We start from the raw sequence: 16397 nt of genomic DNA on the forward strand, positions 1-16397 counted from the left end.
TAACCCACTTGGCGTGAATATTCAATGTACTAAGGGCATGGGGAAGAACATTCCAGAGAGGGAAGAGGGTGCTGGGTAACCAGAGCTGGGGAGAGGAGCTCTTACTGTGAGTCTCACGCTACCGCGCAGCCTTCCTGGGAGGGGGGACGCTGTGGAGGCTGCGGCGAGCACAGGTGGCTGTGGGCAGAGACTGCATGTCACGCAGGGAGATGAGCCACCTGTCCGACCAGAACCGTCTGCTTCAGTGCGTCAGAACTGCTCCGGCAGAGGCTGTGTGGCCCCTAACTGGGAGAAGGTGCGCTAGATGGACACGCTTTGAGGGCTCCTCTCACTTTGTATTATTCCATCTAGAAAATGGAATTGCTCAGTCTGGAATTCACCCAGATAAATGAGCTGTTTTTAAATATGTTTTGTCATGTTGTTTATAATGTCGCTTTATAAACTTTTAGTAAAATGTGAACTTTTTTAGGACAAATTTTGCTCAGAGCTTCACACACCATCATGCACACAATAGACTTTCAATAAATGTGTTAATTAACTAACTAAAATAGCAACTGCAAAGCAGACGGATCTCGAGGGACTGGGAGCACAGTCCCACTCACAGACTGGCACTCTCGCCTGCGCCTTCCTCCTCGGCAGAATCCAGAGGTGGGGCCGGGCACGTTCGGAAGACGGTGGCAAGTGGCAGAGGAGGGACTTAGGCATGGGGCGGCTGGGCTCTCCTCTAAGCCGACCCAAGTAAAGGTGGCTGGGCCTGTGTCTACCTGCCTGACGACGAAACCCGGTGACTATGTTCCGAGCATGCTCACCAGGGTATGGCAGATGAGGTGGTTTCCGCAGTTCAGGGATTTCTTAGCTGCCCCAGCTGGCAGGGGACAGCGCTTGCCGGGTGTGTGAGGACGGCCCCTTCACTCCGCGCTTCCCCCGGAGCCTCACAGGATGCAAGACCGGAGAAGAATAATTAGAACCTTCTTCCAGCCTGCGTTTCCTCTCTTCCTTTCACAATGTATTCAGGAAAAACTGTTGACAAAAGGGGCAGCACATGCCGGATTGGGACTATGAAGAAAGGAGAAGGAGGTGTAGGTGTTTCCTTCCTGCTCGGCAAAGCCTGCCTGGGCACACGGCCCGCGGGAAGGCACTTGTTGGTAACGCACTCGGCACACTCCAGCTGAATCCACTGAGAGTATAAAAAGAGATTTTCCAGTAGCAACAGGTAAAGGTGGAAATGGGAAACCAAGAACTAAAGCCTTCTGGGAAAAGTGGACACTTCTGGGTGTGTAGATTGGCCCCCACTCGATCGATCCGGAGAAGGCCTGATTTTTGCTTGTTTGCTGTACCTAGATGGTTCCTCTACAAGGAAGCATCATTTCTGCACGAGGGCTCCCCTGTGCAGCCAGGTGACTGTGGTGCACGCAGCCTGGGCTGCGGTTTACGCGCACTCATGTCAACATCGCTGCCACCCTGCACGTGTCCCAGCGCTGCTTGGACCTCAGGGAGCACCGAGCCACGTGTGTTGCCAGGAAAGGCCTGTGCGCAGTTGAACGAGAGTCAGCGTCTTCTCTGCCAACTATCCCATAGGTTGGGCCTACGCACCCAAAACAGAGCATTCAGAGAATCACAATTACAAAACCAAAAGTGACTTCAGACACCCTCCAGCCCGGTCTGCTCATTGTACAGGATCTCAGGTCATTCAAAGGCCAGGTGGAAAACTCTGACCATTAACCCTCTCCCTTTCCTTGTGCCGCTTACATACAATCAAAGGGCTGAAACTGAGTGGCTTGTCCCAAGCCCTGTTTTTCACAGTCACAAGACTTTTTAACTTGTCTGCCCCCTACCATTTCAGACTTCAAATGTCTGTTCTGTGCCACCCGAGTGGCCTCTCCTCCTGACCCGCCTATTTTCATTTTCCCCAGGTCCTTTCTCAGTCACGTAGGCTCGAGCCTGAGGTTTCTTTCTCCTGCTCCACGCCCTATTTGTCAAACAACCTGACCATTCTCCCTTCACAGTGTTTCTGCACTTCCTTTCCAGCACAGAGCCCTTAATTCAGGTTTTATGACCTCAAATTTGGACTATTCTTTCTGTTTTCACATGCCATCAAATTCTCACCTGCTATTTCCCTGCTCTAAAGATCAGGTCCCATCTGAGATCTACTCAGTCAGAATCCACGTTTGGTAAGATTTCCGGTAGATGTTACGCACATTGAAGTCTGAGAAGCCTTATGCTACGTGCTACGGGTCTTTCCAAATACTGTGTATGTGTTATATCATCTCAGCATTGCAATCCTGTGAATCAGACACTATCGTTATCCTCCAGTGCACATGGGCAAGTTGAGGCTGAGCCGCAGTAGGAATGTTGCCTGAAGTCGCGGGCTGAAGTTCAAGACACTACGAGGAAATACTGATGGGAGAATAAAAACATGAATGGCGGTCAGCAAGGTCACCAGGGAAGTTAAGCTGAAATCCAGAGGATGACTAGGAATGAGCCAGGCTAAAGGAAAGGGGATGGGAATATTCTGGAGAGGTTAACAGCCTGTGCAAATGCCCTGAGGTATGGAAGAAATGGGAATATTTCCAGAAGAGAGAGGGGGGCAGTGTGGATGTAGAGTGGGACCAAAGAGGAGAACGCAGTGATATAAAGGCCTTTGTAACTTGCTCAGAAATCTTGCTTTAAATTTCAGTGAGTGCCAAGGGGAACACTGAGGGCTTTAAGTATGTTTGGGAAGTAAATAGAGTCCAAATGGCCTCTCAGACCACTACAAGGAGAACGGCGTGAAGACAGCAGGACAAGATGAAGCAGGAGGATGGCCACGGGGGCCTGGCTGGGAGTGGGGGTGGTTTGACCAGGGAACGCAGTAGAAATGAGGTGAAATGGTTTGCAATTTTGCTTGGAAATAGAACTGACAGACCTTGGGCCACATGTTAAGAATCTTGGCCACCAAGAGCAGTGTCTACTACATGGAGACTAATGAGTGCCATGGTCCATCTCTGCTTGTCTAGCAGAGTCTTTCTCCCTCCCTCCATCCCTCCTCCCATCATCCCTTTCATCACTCCTTCCATTCCTCCTTCTATCTCTCCTTCCATATCTCCTTATTTCCTGCCTTCCTTCCTCTTTCTCAACCTCTCCTCCCCTTGCTCTCTCCCTCTCTCCTGGAGGAAAATGGGATTGGAAAACGTGTGAACTGGAGACTCTCTGGCTGCCCAGGGCACACTCCCACCCTTTGCTGCTGCACCTGTGGGTGCAATTGGACCTCCCCATGTGCATCTTATACTCCAGACATGGTGGGTCCTGGGGAAATCCCAGGTCCAGTGAAGAGCAGGTAGTGCCCTACGATATGTCCAAGGTGACAATATGGAGAGAAAAGAACTGGATGATTAGGATCAAGGCACAGCTCTGCCCTGATTCCTGGTCTTGGAACAGAAGCCAAACTGTCCTGCCTGGGCCATTACAAACTGAGGAAGAATTATGCTCCAACAGTTCTCCCCTAAGCCTGTCACCTCCAGCACAAGGCGGCATGTCTGGCTTAATGACTCGATAAGGAAGGAGAGCTGAGAAAGGATGTTCACAGCTAACAGTGTTTTAGGGCTAGCCAACTTCCATAGGGAGGATAATGGTTTTTAGCATCAGTTTTAAAATATCTTATTTCTTGTTTGATTTTCTTATTGTTTTAAAAATAGTGTCCTTCAGAGGGGGTAAAATGGTTGAAATTGGGTTAAAAAAGCAATTTTATTTCTATCCTAAAAAATAGTAATTTTATACAGTCACATACAGAATGACTTGCAGACTTAGGACCATTCTCTACCTGCTAAATAAGAACGTTTTAGGGATTTTAAATCAAAGCTGTTTGCAAATACTTCATGGGTTTCATGCCTACTGATTATTTGCATTCATAGCAGAAAGTTGTGTTTTTACATTTAAATCCCAAGGATTTTTTACCACTAAAGATGTATGAAAATATATGTCAGACTAGGTTCTTTTATCACATTTATTTTCCTTTTCCTAGAGGGAAAAAGCTCTGTTCTTATAACTCACTTCAATTTAATTTATAAGCCAGTTCATTTGTAAGTGGGATTATCTAGCAGCAGAGGGATATTTAGAAGCTCTTAACCTGAAGATAAGTTTCTCTTCAAAAAAAAAAAAAAAAAATCAAATCATGTTGCCTGAGCTGGTCTCATTTGCTATCAGGTGTTTTTTTCACTCTTTGGTCTTATAACACAACCTTCTACCCATCTCCCTTGTTTAAAAAAAATAGCATCAATAAGATCAACCTAGTGGGCTTATTCTTCATCTTGTGCTCAATGCCTTGCATTGATTCAAGTGATCTTTGGATCCGCTTGTCTTTTGACCACCTTTGGAGTAACATAGAACATAGTCTTTCTACAGTGTTCTGGAATTGACAGCAAGGCTTGCCTTGGCCGGGGACGAGGTCCGGCACGCACAGCCTGTAGCACACCTGATGTAAACGTGTCAAGCTTAGTGGACACGTGGACATCAGGTGTCAGGGAAGAGCCACAACTTAAAAAAACCAAAAATGTTGGTTCCTATGTTTAGGATGAATAATCTGACGAAGACCAAAGATTGCCCTTTCTTCTTTATTTTTCTGCACAATTTTACATAAAGCTCTCAAACTGGAACGGTGTTCTCATTTTCTTAGACCCTCTCTTACTTTTTCTCCTCTATCTCCATTATTTTTGGAAGAAAAACTTCTCTATAATTTTCTGAATCTTTTAGAGAACTAGTAGAGCTACTCAGTAACCTTGGGCCACAGGAAGGCGACTTGCAGGTCTCCACATCTGCTCTTGGGGCTTCTTGGCCTGGAGAGTTCCCAATCGCATGACTGTTCCCAGGAATTGCCACGTTGCTCTGGAGATGAGCACCAGACACTTTGACAGAGATTCAGTTTGATGTTGCCTTTTAATTTCATTTGTATTTTTGTTTACAGACCATTTCCTAAAGCGTAAAGCTGGCACTGCATGCCTATTGGGCATACATTGATTCAAGGATAGAGTGGAGCTGTCAAGGAGTTTGGACATCATGCAGTTTAATTTGCAATCTTTGCATTTGAGAAAACTGGAGCCTGAGAGATTAAGTGGCTCGTACAAGGTTGTACAGTGAGGTGGTGAGATCACCAGAGCCAGAACCTCCACATACCCGGTCTGTAACCGCTAACCCCCACTAACCACGGTCATCCCCAACTAACTTACACTGCCTCCCTCCTTCTCCGTGCTTTTCTCTTCTCTTTCTTTGCAAAGATACCACTTTCCCTTTCTTACAATTGTTTCCCTAGCATTTGAGAAGTGCACCCCAGGGATCTCTTTTGCCCTCTTCTCGAACTTCTTGGACCAAAGCTATTCTAGTATGAAGCCAGGGTTGGGCCAGGAACATATGAATAAATGGGCTACTGGCTACTAGGACACCTTCTCTCTCTCTTTTCCTATACAGGTAACATGCACCCTGCCCCTTTCCCTTAAATTAAAGCACTCAGCCTAAGCTACAGTGCTCCTTGCTACAAAAAGTTGTAAGGACGCTGAGGAGATTCCCCAGACCAACCCTGTCTCAGGTTGGAGCATGACTCAGAACATGGCAGCAGTGTGTGTACACAGAGGGACTCACAGAGGGCTCGGCTGAGATTTAAACAAAACCAGCACATTACGGTACGGTAACTAGTTAACATAAGGAAACGCTTTATGTAGACTGTGGCCTCTTATCCAACACCCAGCCCTGTTTATTCACCTCTCTACCAGCCAGTCTGTCTCATCTTCTTGCCACCTTGTTCTAGAAAGGGTTTGAGCAGCAGGCCCTAAGGAAACATCTGGGCAGCTCTGTTATAAATGGAATTCTCTTACTGATGAGATCATCCAACAACAGAAAATACAAAAATATTAATCTGATAATAATATTCATTTTATAAAACTTCAAAGTATATAAGTATGTATTAAATATTGAACAATATTTTTCCCATATGACCTTCTTTCTTTAAATATTGAGGTAATCCCTATCATTTCCGTTTAGTCTCTCTCTCTCTTTCTCTCTCTCTCCCTCCATTTCTTAATGTTTAAAGGAAATGACAGGGATTACATATAGATAAAAATATAAAATGTATATATATCCTAGGGTACCTATATTAGAGAGATAGCTACTGTTCTCTTTGTAACCATTGGGAATTTCTTTATCGTGAAAACCAGAAAGCCTCAGATAACTGACACTATTCACATATTGACCAAGTATAAAATCATAAAGATTTTTTTCCTACTAAAACAAGTGATGGCGAAGAAAATATGCATCATTCGCAAATCACATGTAAAACAGCAGATATCTAACAGGCCTGTGTCAACAAAGTGCATTAGAGCAATGTCTTGGATTGTGACAAGAACAGCCAGTCAATCTTTCCCCAAATTCAGAAAGCAAATTGCAAGCCTTACCTTGGAGGGCCTGCAAGCTATGCGTCTGTACGATAATGCAGAGCTGCAGGACCAGCTGCGGAGCACTTTCCAGAAAGGTGGCTAGCAAGTGCAGCATACTCACATCGGCATACTCATACACCATCTTCCAGTAAAACCTCCACCTGTCATTCTCCCCGCTCTGTCGGCTTCGAATGCCTAAGTATATTGTGTGGAAATATCTAGAAAGAAAACATAGAGAAGAAGAAAGAGATGAGTGATAGTTTATAATTCAAGCTCCAGGGTTGTTTTTTTTTTTTTTCTGCGAGCCACCCTATGCAACCGCACACGTGGAATAATTACCCTGGTTTAAAGCCCAAAGCTAACTGTTTAAGAGTACCCTCGTGCTCAAATGAGCACTTTGAGAAGTCACTGCATTTTAGTCTTCATCAAAGACATTCCATTGAGTCGCAATGTGAAGAAACATAAGGTGAAAAGTGGTGGCAACTCAGGTGGAGAAGGGATTTGTTACTTTAAAAACCTATATATATCCGTTCTTGTCATTTCCTCTATGTGCTCAACAGTATTCACGAGGTGGATTTCTCCTAGGACACAATGCAAGTGTGAAGTAGCAAAATGTATGTGCATGTAAACCTGCATTGTGTCTTAAAAAAAAGCACTTTTTGTGATTGAAAATGTCAAACACATACAAAAGGAGAAAAAATAGAATAATGAATCCATTATACAATTCACCCAGATTAAGTACCGTTGACCCCTGGATAACACGGGAGTTAGGGGAGCCGACCCCCTACGCAGTCAAAAATCTGTGTATAACTTTGACTCCATAAAAACTTAACTGCTACTAATAGCCTATTATTGAGTGGAAGGCTTACTAATAACATCATCAATATAATCAATCAATTAACTGTATTTTATGTGTATTATATACTGTATTCTTACAGTAAATTAAGCTAGAGAAAAGAAAGTATTATTAAGAAAATCATAAGGAAGAGAAAATAGTATATTTTTACTATTCCTTAAGTGGAAATGGATCATCATAAAGGTCTTCATCCTTGTCTTCATGAGTTGGCCGAGGAGGAGGAAGAGGAAGAGGAGGGTTTGGTCTTTGTCTCTGGTCAGGGGGAAGAGGCGGAGTACGTGGATTCCTGCAGTTCAGACTTGTGTTGTTCAAGGGTCACCTGCAATTACCAGTCTATTGCCAACCTTTTTCATTTATACCTCCGCCTACTCCCCATCACCAGGTTATTTTGAAGCAAACTGCAGGCATCACATTATTTCATCAGTAAATATTTTATTAAAAATAATTTTAAAACCAATACCATAATGACAATAATCTCTTAATATTACTAAATACTCAATGTTCATATTTTCCTGCTTATTGTAATTTTTTAGTAGTTTGCTTGAAATGCAGTTCAAACAGCGTCCACACATGGTGACTATTTAATATATATCTTAAGTCTCTTTTACACTATGGATCCTCCTTCCATTTGTTTTTTATTTCTTGCATACTTTTCATTGTCTTGATTCTAATGATTGTACTTGCCTGGTGTGGTCAAGGTATCTATCCTTTGTGTTTTCTGCAAAAGATAGATGGGTAGTTAGTATCAGAATTTTGATCAGATTCAAGTTTGATCATTTTGGGTGGGTCATGTGTACTCTCATCAGAAGGTACATCAAGGTTTGTTGTTCTCTTTTATGATGTTATCCTTTGTTGATGATATTGCGATCAGAGTTGCAAAATGGTGGTATTCTGAGTCGATCATCCTTCTGTATTTACTGGCTGGAATATTTCTCCAGCTCCTTAGTCAAGGTCTCTACAATATTCGGTTGTTTGAAGCTTGTGCTCTAGTAGATCCCTTGAGAAAGGGACAATATTCCCTGAGTCCTTACATACTGGTAACAGTGTGTGCTTATCAGTGCACTGGGTGGGGATAAGGTTCCTTTGGTTACACAGACCATAAAGTTTCACAGTTTTTAGTTGGAAGTTGGTTCCCACTTCGAAAGTCCGTGAATTAACTGCGTTTACCCAATGCAAAGATTTTACATACAGCAAGGAAATGCAAGAGCAGAAAAGCCCAGGCAACTTTTTCACTGAAAGGTCAGGTTGGATGGATATAGAATATTGTGTTATATATTCCATGCAATATCCAAATCTGTAATTTACTTTTTTGAGCATTTTAAATCTGTCACTTCATTGTTGACTGGCATAAAGTGCTGTTATGGAAAAGTCTGATAGAAATCTAATATTCTTTCTCTTATAAGATACTTAATCATTTTGCCTGGGTGACCAAAGAATATTTTGTTTCTTTTAAAGACCTATAGTTTTATTAAAAAGCAGCATCTTGATATCAGCTGTTCTGTATCATTTATTTGAGGAATGTGGTATGCCTCTTCACTAGATAGCTTCAAGTTTCAATATGTGGTTTTAAGTTTTCTTAAATGATAGTGTTTAGTATTTTCTTTCTAATCCATTGCTTTGGTTTTCTTCTTCAAGGACTTATTTATTATAGATGTTGTATCTTCTTTATCTTCTTGTCTATCAGTTTCTCTTGAGCCCTTTAATCTCAAATTTATTCATTTATTTGTTTTTTGAGACAGGCTCTCACTCTGTCACTCTGCCAGGCTAAAGTGCAGTGGCGTCATCATAGTTCACTGCAGCCTCACATTGCTGGGCTCAAGTGATCCTCCTGCTTCCCCAGTAGCTGGGACTACAGGCATGCGCCACCGCATCCTGCTAGTTTTTCTTTTGTTTTTTGTAGAGATGGAGTCACACTATGTCACCCAGGCAGATCTTGGACTCCTGGCCTCAAGTGATCCTCCTGCCTCAGCCTTTGAGAAAGCTGGGATTATAGATGTAAGCCACATGCCTGACCCTCAAATTTCTGTTTGATTGAAACATTTTTCCTCTTTTCTGTCTTCTATTTATCTTCTAAATATGGTGTTTGAACAGGGTCACATTGCTTTTAGTTGAGTTTTTATTTCTGACCTGTTTTTTTCTTTTAACTAGAATTCTATATTGAGTTCTATCATCCTTCTTGTCAAATATTACTTTTTTTACTCACTTTTCTCATTTTTTTCTAATTATGATTTATATATTTTTTTCATAGCTTTTATAATTTTCACAATTTTAGCTCATTTTGAAATATTTGCTTTTGGTTTCCATCTGTTTTGTGCATGTGTTTTTCTGTATGTTTTTGTTGTCTGGAGCAATATCATTAGTTTTCTTATTCTCTTTTCCTTATAATAAATGGATCCTTTTCTTGCTGCTGAGTTTTAAAATTAACTTAGTTTTCACGGACTTTTAGGCAGGATGAGTGGGCTAGGACAGCTGGGCTGCTGTCACAGTTTGAGAGCACATTCTTCTGTTGTTCCCGTCAAGTGGAAAAAACAGCATCACTTGTTACTTTCTGGTATCAGCTGCTTCCCCTTCCCCTTCCCTTTTATTTGGACCTACTTGTTCATTTCTTGTGGTTGCTCCTGCCCTGATAAGTTTTGGAATCTATTCCCAGTAGGTGTGGAACCTTGTTTGTGAAGGGGCTTCAGTTTGTTAGTTAATAAGGTTAAAGGGCCCAGATTGTGCCAATAGTGTTAGACTTTGCTGCATTTTAGCCTCCTGGGACCTGCCTTGCCTTGGATCACTGAGAACAAGCCCCCTCCCAGACTCTCTCGCTCCTGGCGTGGTCCACTGCACTTCCAGCGAGTGCCTGTCGGGCATTTGGGGTTTCCTGCTCTCAAGGGCTTCCGTCTACTTCTTCCTGCATGATTATTGGTATCACGTGGAACTTATAAGCTGTCACTAATTTGTCCCCAGTTAATTACAAGGATATTTCAACCCCCATAATTGTCCATGATTCTTCAGCTTTGCTGACCTTGTTGCTCTGCCTATTTTAATGGGATAATTTTGATAGATTAAAAAACTGTGTTGCCACGGCCACGATATTTGCAGAACACTAACATTTTAAAACACAGAACGGATTAATCATTCCCTTGGGCCTGTGACTGCTCTGTGCCAACTCTAAGGTGAAGTTCGCCACGGTGCAGTGCACAGGGGCCTTCACGTGCAGCTGTCTGTGTTCTCCGACCACTCCGCGGCTGCAGTTTGTGATGAGGTCACTGCAAACTGCTGGGGTTTCCTTTCTCACACCGCCATGCCTGTTCGCAAGCCCACGGTTCTCTTGGAATAGCCTCTAAATAGCCTTTCCTGCTTCTTTGACTGACAAACTCACTTTTGAATGAACAGTCTCCATTTGGTCATCACCAGTCATCCCTCAGCATGCTGCACACAGGTACCCCTCTACCTGTTTGTGCTTGTTTCCTAGGGCTGCTTTAACAAAGGACCGTGGACTGTGCCCCAACCAACAGAGACTTAATTTCTCCCAGGTCTGAAGGCAGGAAGTCTGAGATCAAGGTGCCAGCAGGGTTGGTTCCTTCTGAAGCCCGAGAGGAAGAATCTGTTCTGTGCCTCCCTCCTCTAGCTGGGTGCTTTGCCTGCGATCTTTGACATTCCTGGGCTGGTACGTGCATCAGCCCAATCTTTGCCTTCATCTTCACGTGGCTTTCTCCCTGTGCACCTATTTCTGCATCTAAACTTCTTTATATAGCCACTGAGTCGTATTGGATAGCAGACACCCCAGTCATCTCATCGTAACTTGATCATCTGCAAAGTTCCTTCTAGTTCCAAAATAAGATCACATTCACAGGTACAAAGTGTTAGGACTTCAGTATCTTTTAGGGGACACACAATTCAACCCCCAATACTTCGCTATCAATGTTTGATCTGATTTGCCTCATGACTCCTCCTCCCGTTTAAGGACTTCCAGGTCTGCATCTTGCAGTCCAACCCTCACTTGAGATCCAAACCTGTGTGTCTATCTGCTCCCCAGATTTCCCACAAGCACATAAAACAAACATATTTGAACCATCTTGTTAGTTTTCCTTCTAAATTTGTCCCATCTTCTATACTGAGAATACATACTGCCATTCATCAGGTCTTCCAAGATAAGCCCCGGGGGCATTCTGGGACATTACCATTCTCCCTCACCACTTATCGTTGGTAACACAGTATATTCTAGAACTTTTATCTCTTTAATATATTTCTATTTCCCTCTCTTTTCTAAAGTCTGATTCTCTCAGTTTCTGTGTTGGTTCTGTAATCACTAACAGTATGACCTTGGTCTTAACATCTCTCTGTCTTAATACTTCCATTGCTAAAGTGGGAAGATAATAGTACTAATCACATAGGTGGATCTGAGAATTTAATGTAACAAAAGTGAAGGACTCAGCACAAAACTTGGTGGATACTAGGCATCCAGTAAATGCTAGTTCTTGCTATTTATTAATTGACTTTGAACCCTGTAGCAGATTCTTTCCATTGCTTCCAGAGTGACCTGTCTGTAACATAAATGGAATCCAATCTCTACCATCTTGAAAACCTCAATGACTCCCCATTGCCTAGATGATAAACAGTAAACTCAAACAATGCAAGTAAAGGCATGTAAGGCTTTTAGTTTAACCTTTCTAATCTGACTTTTGGCCTCTATTCCCTGATCCATATCCTACGTTCCCGTCATGCATAAGCCCTCCCTGCTCCTTGGCGGTAAGTCCACAGCTCAACACCTTTGCTCCCGTGGTTCTCTCGCCCGATGCTTCTCTACACTCCTCATTGTCCTGCAGTGTTGTATGACTCGAGTGTCACCTTCCCCCTACCCTCTCTTACCACCGAGGTAGAACTGCTGTTCCATTGATTATGCTCAATTTATTTTTATTCAGACTTTGACCAGGGAAAAACGACATTATTTTTTGATTTATTCATCTGTGAGTTCATCTCATATCCCAGAATATAAACTCCCAGGAAGAAAAGAATGTGATTTGTCTTTGTAGCCCTACAAAGACACATCTAGCTCAGTTTCTCATGAGTAATAGGCACTAGATTAATACACATCCTCTTATGCATTCAATGAGTGTGTATTGAACACATTCAATAGTTGCAATTTTGTATTTTTTTTCCCAGGGGAAATGGAAAGTCACTGGAGAGTTTTAAACAGAAGAGCAGGGAATCTGACTGGCATTTTAGCGAATGGCTTATTGTGTGGAAAATAGAAAACAGCAGGGCCAGGGGAGTAGGGGCAGAGAGGAGACACTAACTTTGATTAGGAGGCCAGTGGTATAGTGGTGGGAAGGTGCCAGAGCTGGATATATTGTAAAGAGAGCACAGGGAGCATTTGCATGTTGAGTGAAAAAAATTAATGAATGCATGTTTAACTTCCTTGCAGTCATCATAGAATTTAAATCCAGGACTGCCATGGCATTAGAACTCCTACAAACGCCTTCCTGAACTATTTTGTTTCTAGCTTTCACCTGGGCAGGAGATTACTCATACTCCCTGCTCTTTGCTGCAACAGGCTAAAAAGCTACAAATCTGCTCCCAGGTCTGTGGCCACAGGGACTTGAACTCTTCTGGTACAATGAGACATTTGTTTTTATAGCAACTTGAGCGCATAGTTAACCTGATGCTGCTGACAGGTTTCTTCCCATAGAATAACACAACACATATCAGGCTTCATGGAGTTTCACATAATGAGACACAAAATCAAGCCTTCCAATAATAGAGTTCAAACATCTATAAACCCAAGATGGCAAGCAAATCTATTTCCAGGTCCTGGATGGGGAAATTTTTTTCTTAATTATGGTAAAATACAGATAGCAAGATCTACCATCTCAGTCACGGTAAGTGCACAGTGCAGTGGCAAGTGCAGTCACACTGCTGTGCACCATCCCCACCCTCCATCTCCAGATGTCCTTCCCCCTGGCAGAACTGAGACTCCGCACCCATTCCACAGGTTTTCCATTTCCCTCTTTCCCTAGCCTCGGCAACCACTATTCTACTCTTTCTCTCTCTGAATTTGACTATTCTGGGTACCTCATATAAGTGGAATTATACAGTATTTGTCTTTTTGTGACTGGCTGATTACGTTTAGCCTAATGTCCTCAAGGTTCATCCAAGTTGTAGCTTGTGTCAGAATTTCCTTGTGGATGGGGAGTTTTAAAATGCCTGAATCTTTACTTAAGGAGGAAAGACCTCTATACAAGACAGCAACTCCTTGACGGGTCCAGCTTACAAAGCTGAAACAGGAAAATATTCAAGAGTAAGTCTCTATCTGCCAGCCTGAAAGTCCCGCCGCTAGGAAGCAGGGGCAAGTGGCACGTGTGGAGTGTCAGGCTGGTGTCCCGCTCGGGGTCTGGCCCTTTGCAAAGAACCATGGGCAAAAAGCACACACAGACAGTTCACTCAGTTGTCTGCCAGGTGACAGGGCTTTGTCAGCTCCAGGGCTCTGGGAAATTATTTATATTTTCTAAGCCTTAGGTGTCCATTCTGTTAAAAAGAAAAGATGATGAAGTAATTAAAAATAAGATGAGATGATGTACATAAATTACCCAGTAAGCAGTCAGTAAATGTTAGGTGTCATTAAAAATACGTTAGTTTCTCTTTTTCAGGAATAAAATGGAAGAGTAGCAATGATATCCTAATTTTTGGATTTTCATTTTGGTTGCCTAGGACCCAAGTCATCTTGAGACTCAAGGATTTGAGACAGGTCATTTTATCTCAGAGAATGCAAAGTCTGTGGACAAGCTTTCTCTCTCTCTCTTACCTATCTATCTATTTATCTATCTCATCTATCTGTATCTCTCCCTCCTCTCTCTCCCTACCTCTCTCTCTTTTCCTATCTCTGTCTGTCTGTGTATCATCTATCTATCCATCCAGTCCATCCAGATCCTTCCTCCTGCATCATAACCACATCTACTTCTGAAGCTGGGAGACGGGAGGATGCCGATGGCCACTTCCTGGAAGCTGACCCTTTGTACACTTGAAGACAAAGGCCAGGCAATCTTGTCTCCTTGGCAATGGTCCTAATTTTATCTCACTGGAAAAGTATTTCTCCCTTCTGATCCTTGTAGCCACTACCCTCCGAGCCAGAGTTTCCCCAGGTGAAGGCAGGGCTGCCCGTACCTCTGTCGTGGCTGCTGTGAGGATCAGCTGAGAGGATGTGGCTCGCACACGTGCCCCACTCACGATAGGATGTCGCTGTGTGCCTTGGTTACTGATGTTCTGGGTTCGTCTCTAAAGCTCACCTTTTTAACCCTAACAGCTGAAGGTGATTTTGTGTCTTCAGTTCTCGTCATTTACTTTAGGCATTGTATTCTGGGTAGTGTTTCATCGATGACGTTGAGTGAGACAGTCTGTGGGTCAGGGGCTGGCCTTCAACTGATCTCCCAGAGGGGAGGACAAAGATGGTCACACCCTGCTGAGAAACAAGATGGTCTCTAGACTTCCTGAGTACCAGGGAATCCTGGCTGGGGTCCAGGTAGGGTAAAGATGGGGTGCTCACTGAAATTTTACTTCTTAGAATTCTGCATTTCTGTGTTGGTTAAAGAAAATATCTCTGCAGAGAGCACTGGTGGCCAGGGAAGTTCATAGCAATGAAAAAATCCAGTTCTTTTTAGGTATTTATACAGATGGCATGGAGGAGTCACAGAAGGCTATATTTACAGTTAAAAATTTAACATAACTTCCAAAGAGTATCATTTAAGGAGGAAAAGAAGTTTCAAAGCTCTGCCATCAAGGATGAAATACGCCCTGAGCACTAGAGCGATGGATTAAACACACAGCCCTCATTAGCACTAATGGGAGATGTTCCCGATAAAAGCCCTCTCTGAAATGTCAGTGTGTTCTGCCTCCTCCTCAGAGATAAACACACTCACAAGTCATTTGCCTTCCTTGACTTATGACTGATGCATTTTCTCATAGGGTCATTCTCGTTATTTATTGCCTTGGGAAGCAGCAAAGGGAAGGTACGGTTTTCCCTACATCCAAAATGTCACCAGGAATTCTACATTGACTTTATCAACATGATCTCAGTTCAACAACATCTTGATTCTGTAATTTCTTCAGCATTTTTGAAGACGTGCGTGCAAACACACTCATATCACATCACCGTGCCAGGCACCCCCACCCCCACGTAACCCAGCCCCTCCCAGCACAAACACAAAATCAAGTCCAGTAAGATTTGTAAGATGTAAATTCCATTTTAATTCTCAGCTCTTCTTCATCAATATTTTCCAAGTGCAAAAACCAGCCACGATTCAAGTCACAGTCTCCTGTGTCACTAACTTCAGACTGAAACGTAACATGACAAATGTGACAAGCCCCTGAGGGAGGGGGTGCAGGCAGGTAGGGAGTTGTGGAATCCCAAACATTTGGTATGTCAAATATTACACAGAGGCTTACATAGCTAGTATGTATTTAATCTAAGATTTAATGTGATCGAGATTATCTTTACATTACTTGTGGGGAAATGGGATGTGTATAACTCGTGTTTCAGATAGTCCATAGATATGACAGATACTTCAGTCCTTAAATAATATTTGACCAAGTGTTACATTAACTGCTGATGTATCTATGGCTGATTAAGAAATCATTAATAGCTATGAAGATACAATGCATATGTATTCCAATGCGGAATTTTCTTTTGCACATTAAACAATTTAGCTGTTAGCAGCTGTTATTTTTACTGTCTGAAAAATACAGAGTAAAATCTGCACAGAAGAGCTTTAAATAAACAACATTAATAAACAGTGATTCCCACAAGTGGTATTTCTTCTGTTTCCTGGCTACAAAACTTTACACTGCACACACACACACACACACACACACGTATATATATGAAACCTCAGCAGTAGGTACTAAGTAATAAAACTGTACAATTTGTCATCTTCAGAAGTTCTTTATTGGGTTTGTTAAGCCACAAAGACAACTGCAACACCACCTTGTTTTAATACCAGAATATTGGGCTTCTGCCATCTCCATTCTATGCTGAATCAAAACGACAAAGACTTAGAATTCTGGCCTATATGTCTATGGTAGAAAATTTTCCTATTGTTTTAAGATTAGATTCTACTTCACATTAATCATCCAAAGGAAGGAAAAAAATAGGTATATTG

General features: G+C 42.7%; 1 protein-coding gene across 1 annotated transcript in view; it reads right to left on the reverse strand.

The window, feature by feature from the left end:
* Positions 1-16397, reverse strand: part of XKR4 (XK related 4) — a 377806-nt gene that overhangs the window by 136287 nt on the left and 225122 nt on the right. The window contains exon 2 of the mRNA XM_045560824.1: positions 6420-6619. Coding sequence (XP_045416780.1) covers positions 6420-6619 — 200 coding nt within the window. The remainder of the gene's footprint in view (positions 1-6419; positions 6620-16397) is intronic.

This window comes from Lemur catta, chromosome 9 (assembly GCF_020740605.2).
Source record: "Lemur catta isolate mLemCat1 chromosome 9, mLemCat1.pri, whole genome shotgun sequence".
Lineage (NCBI taxonomy): Eukaryota > Metazoa > Chordata > Mammalia > Primates > Lemuridae > Lemur > Lemur catta.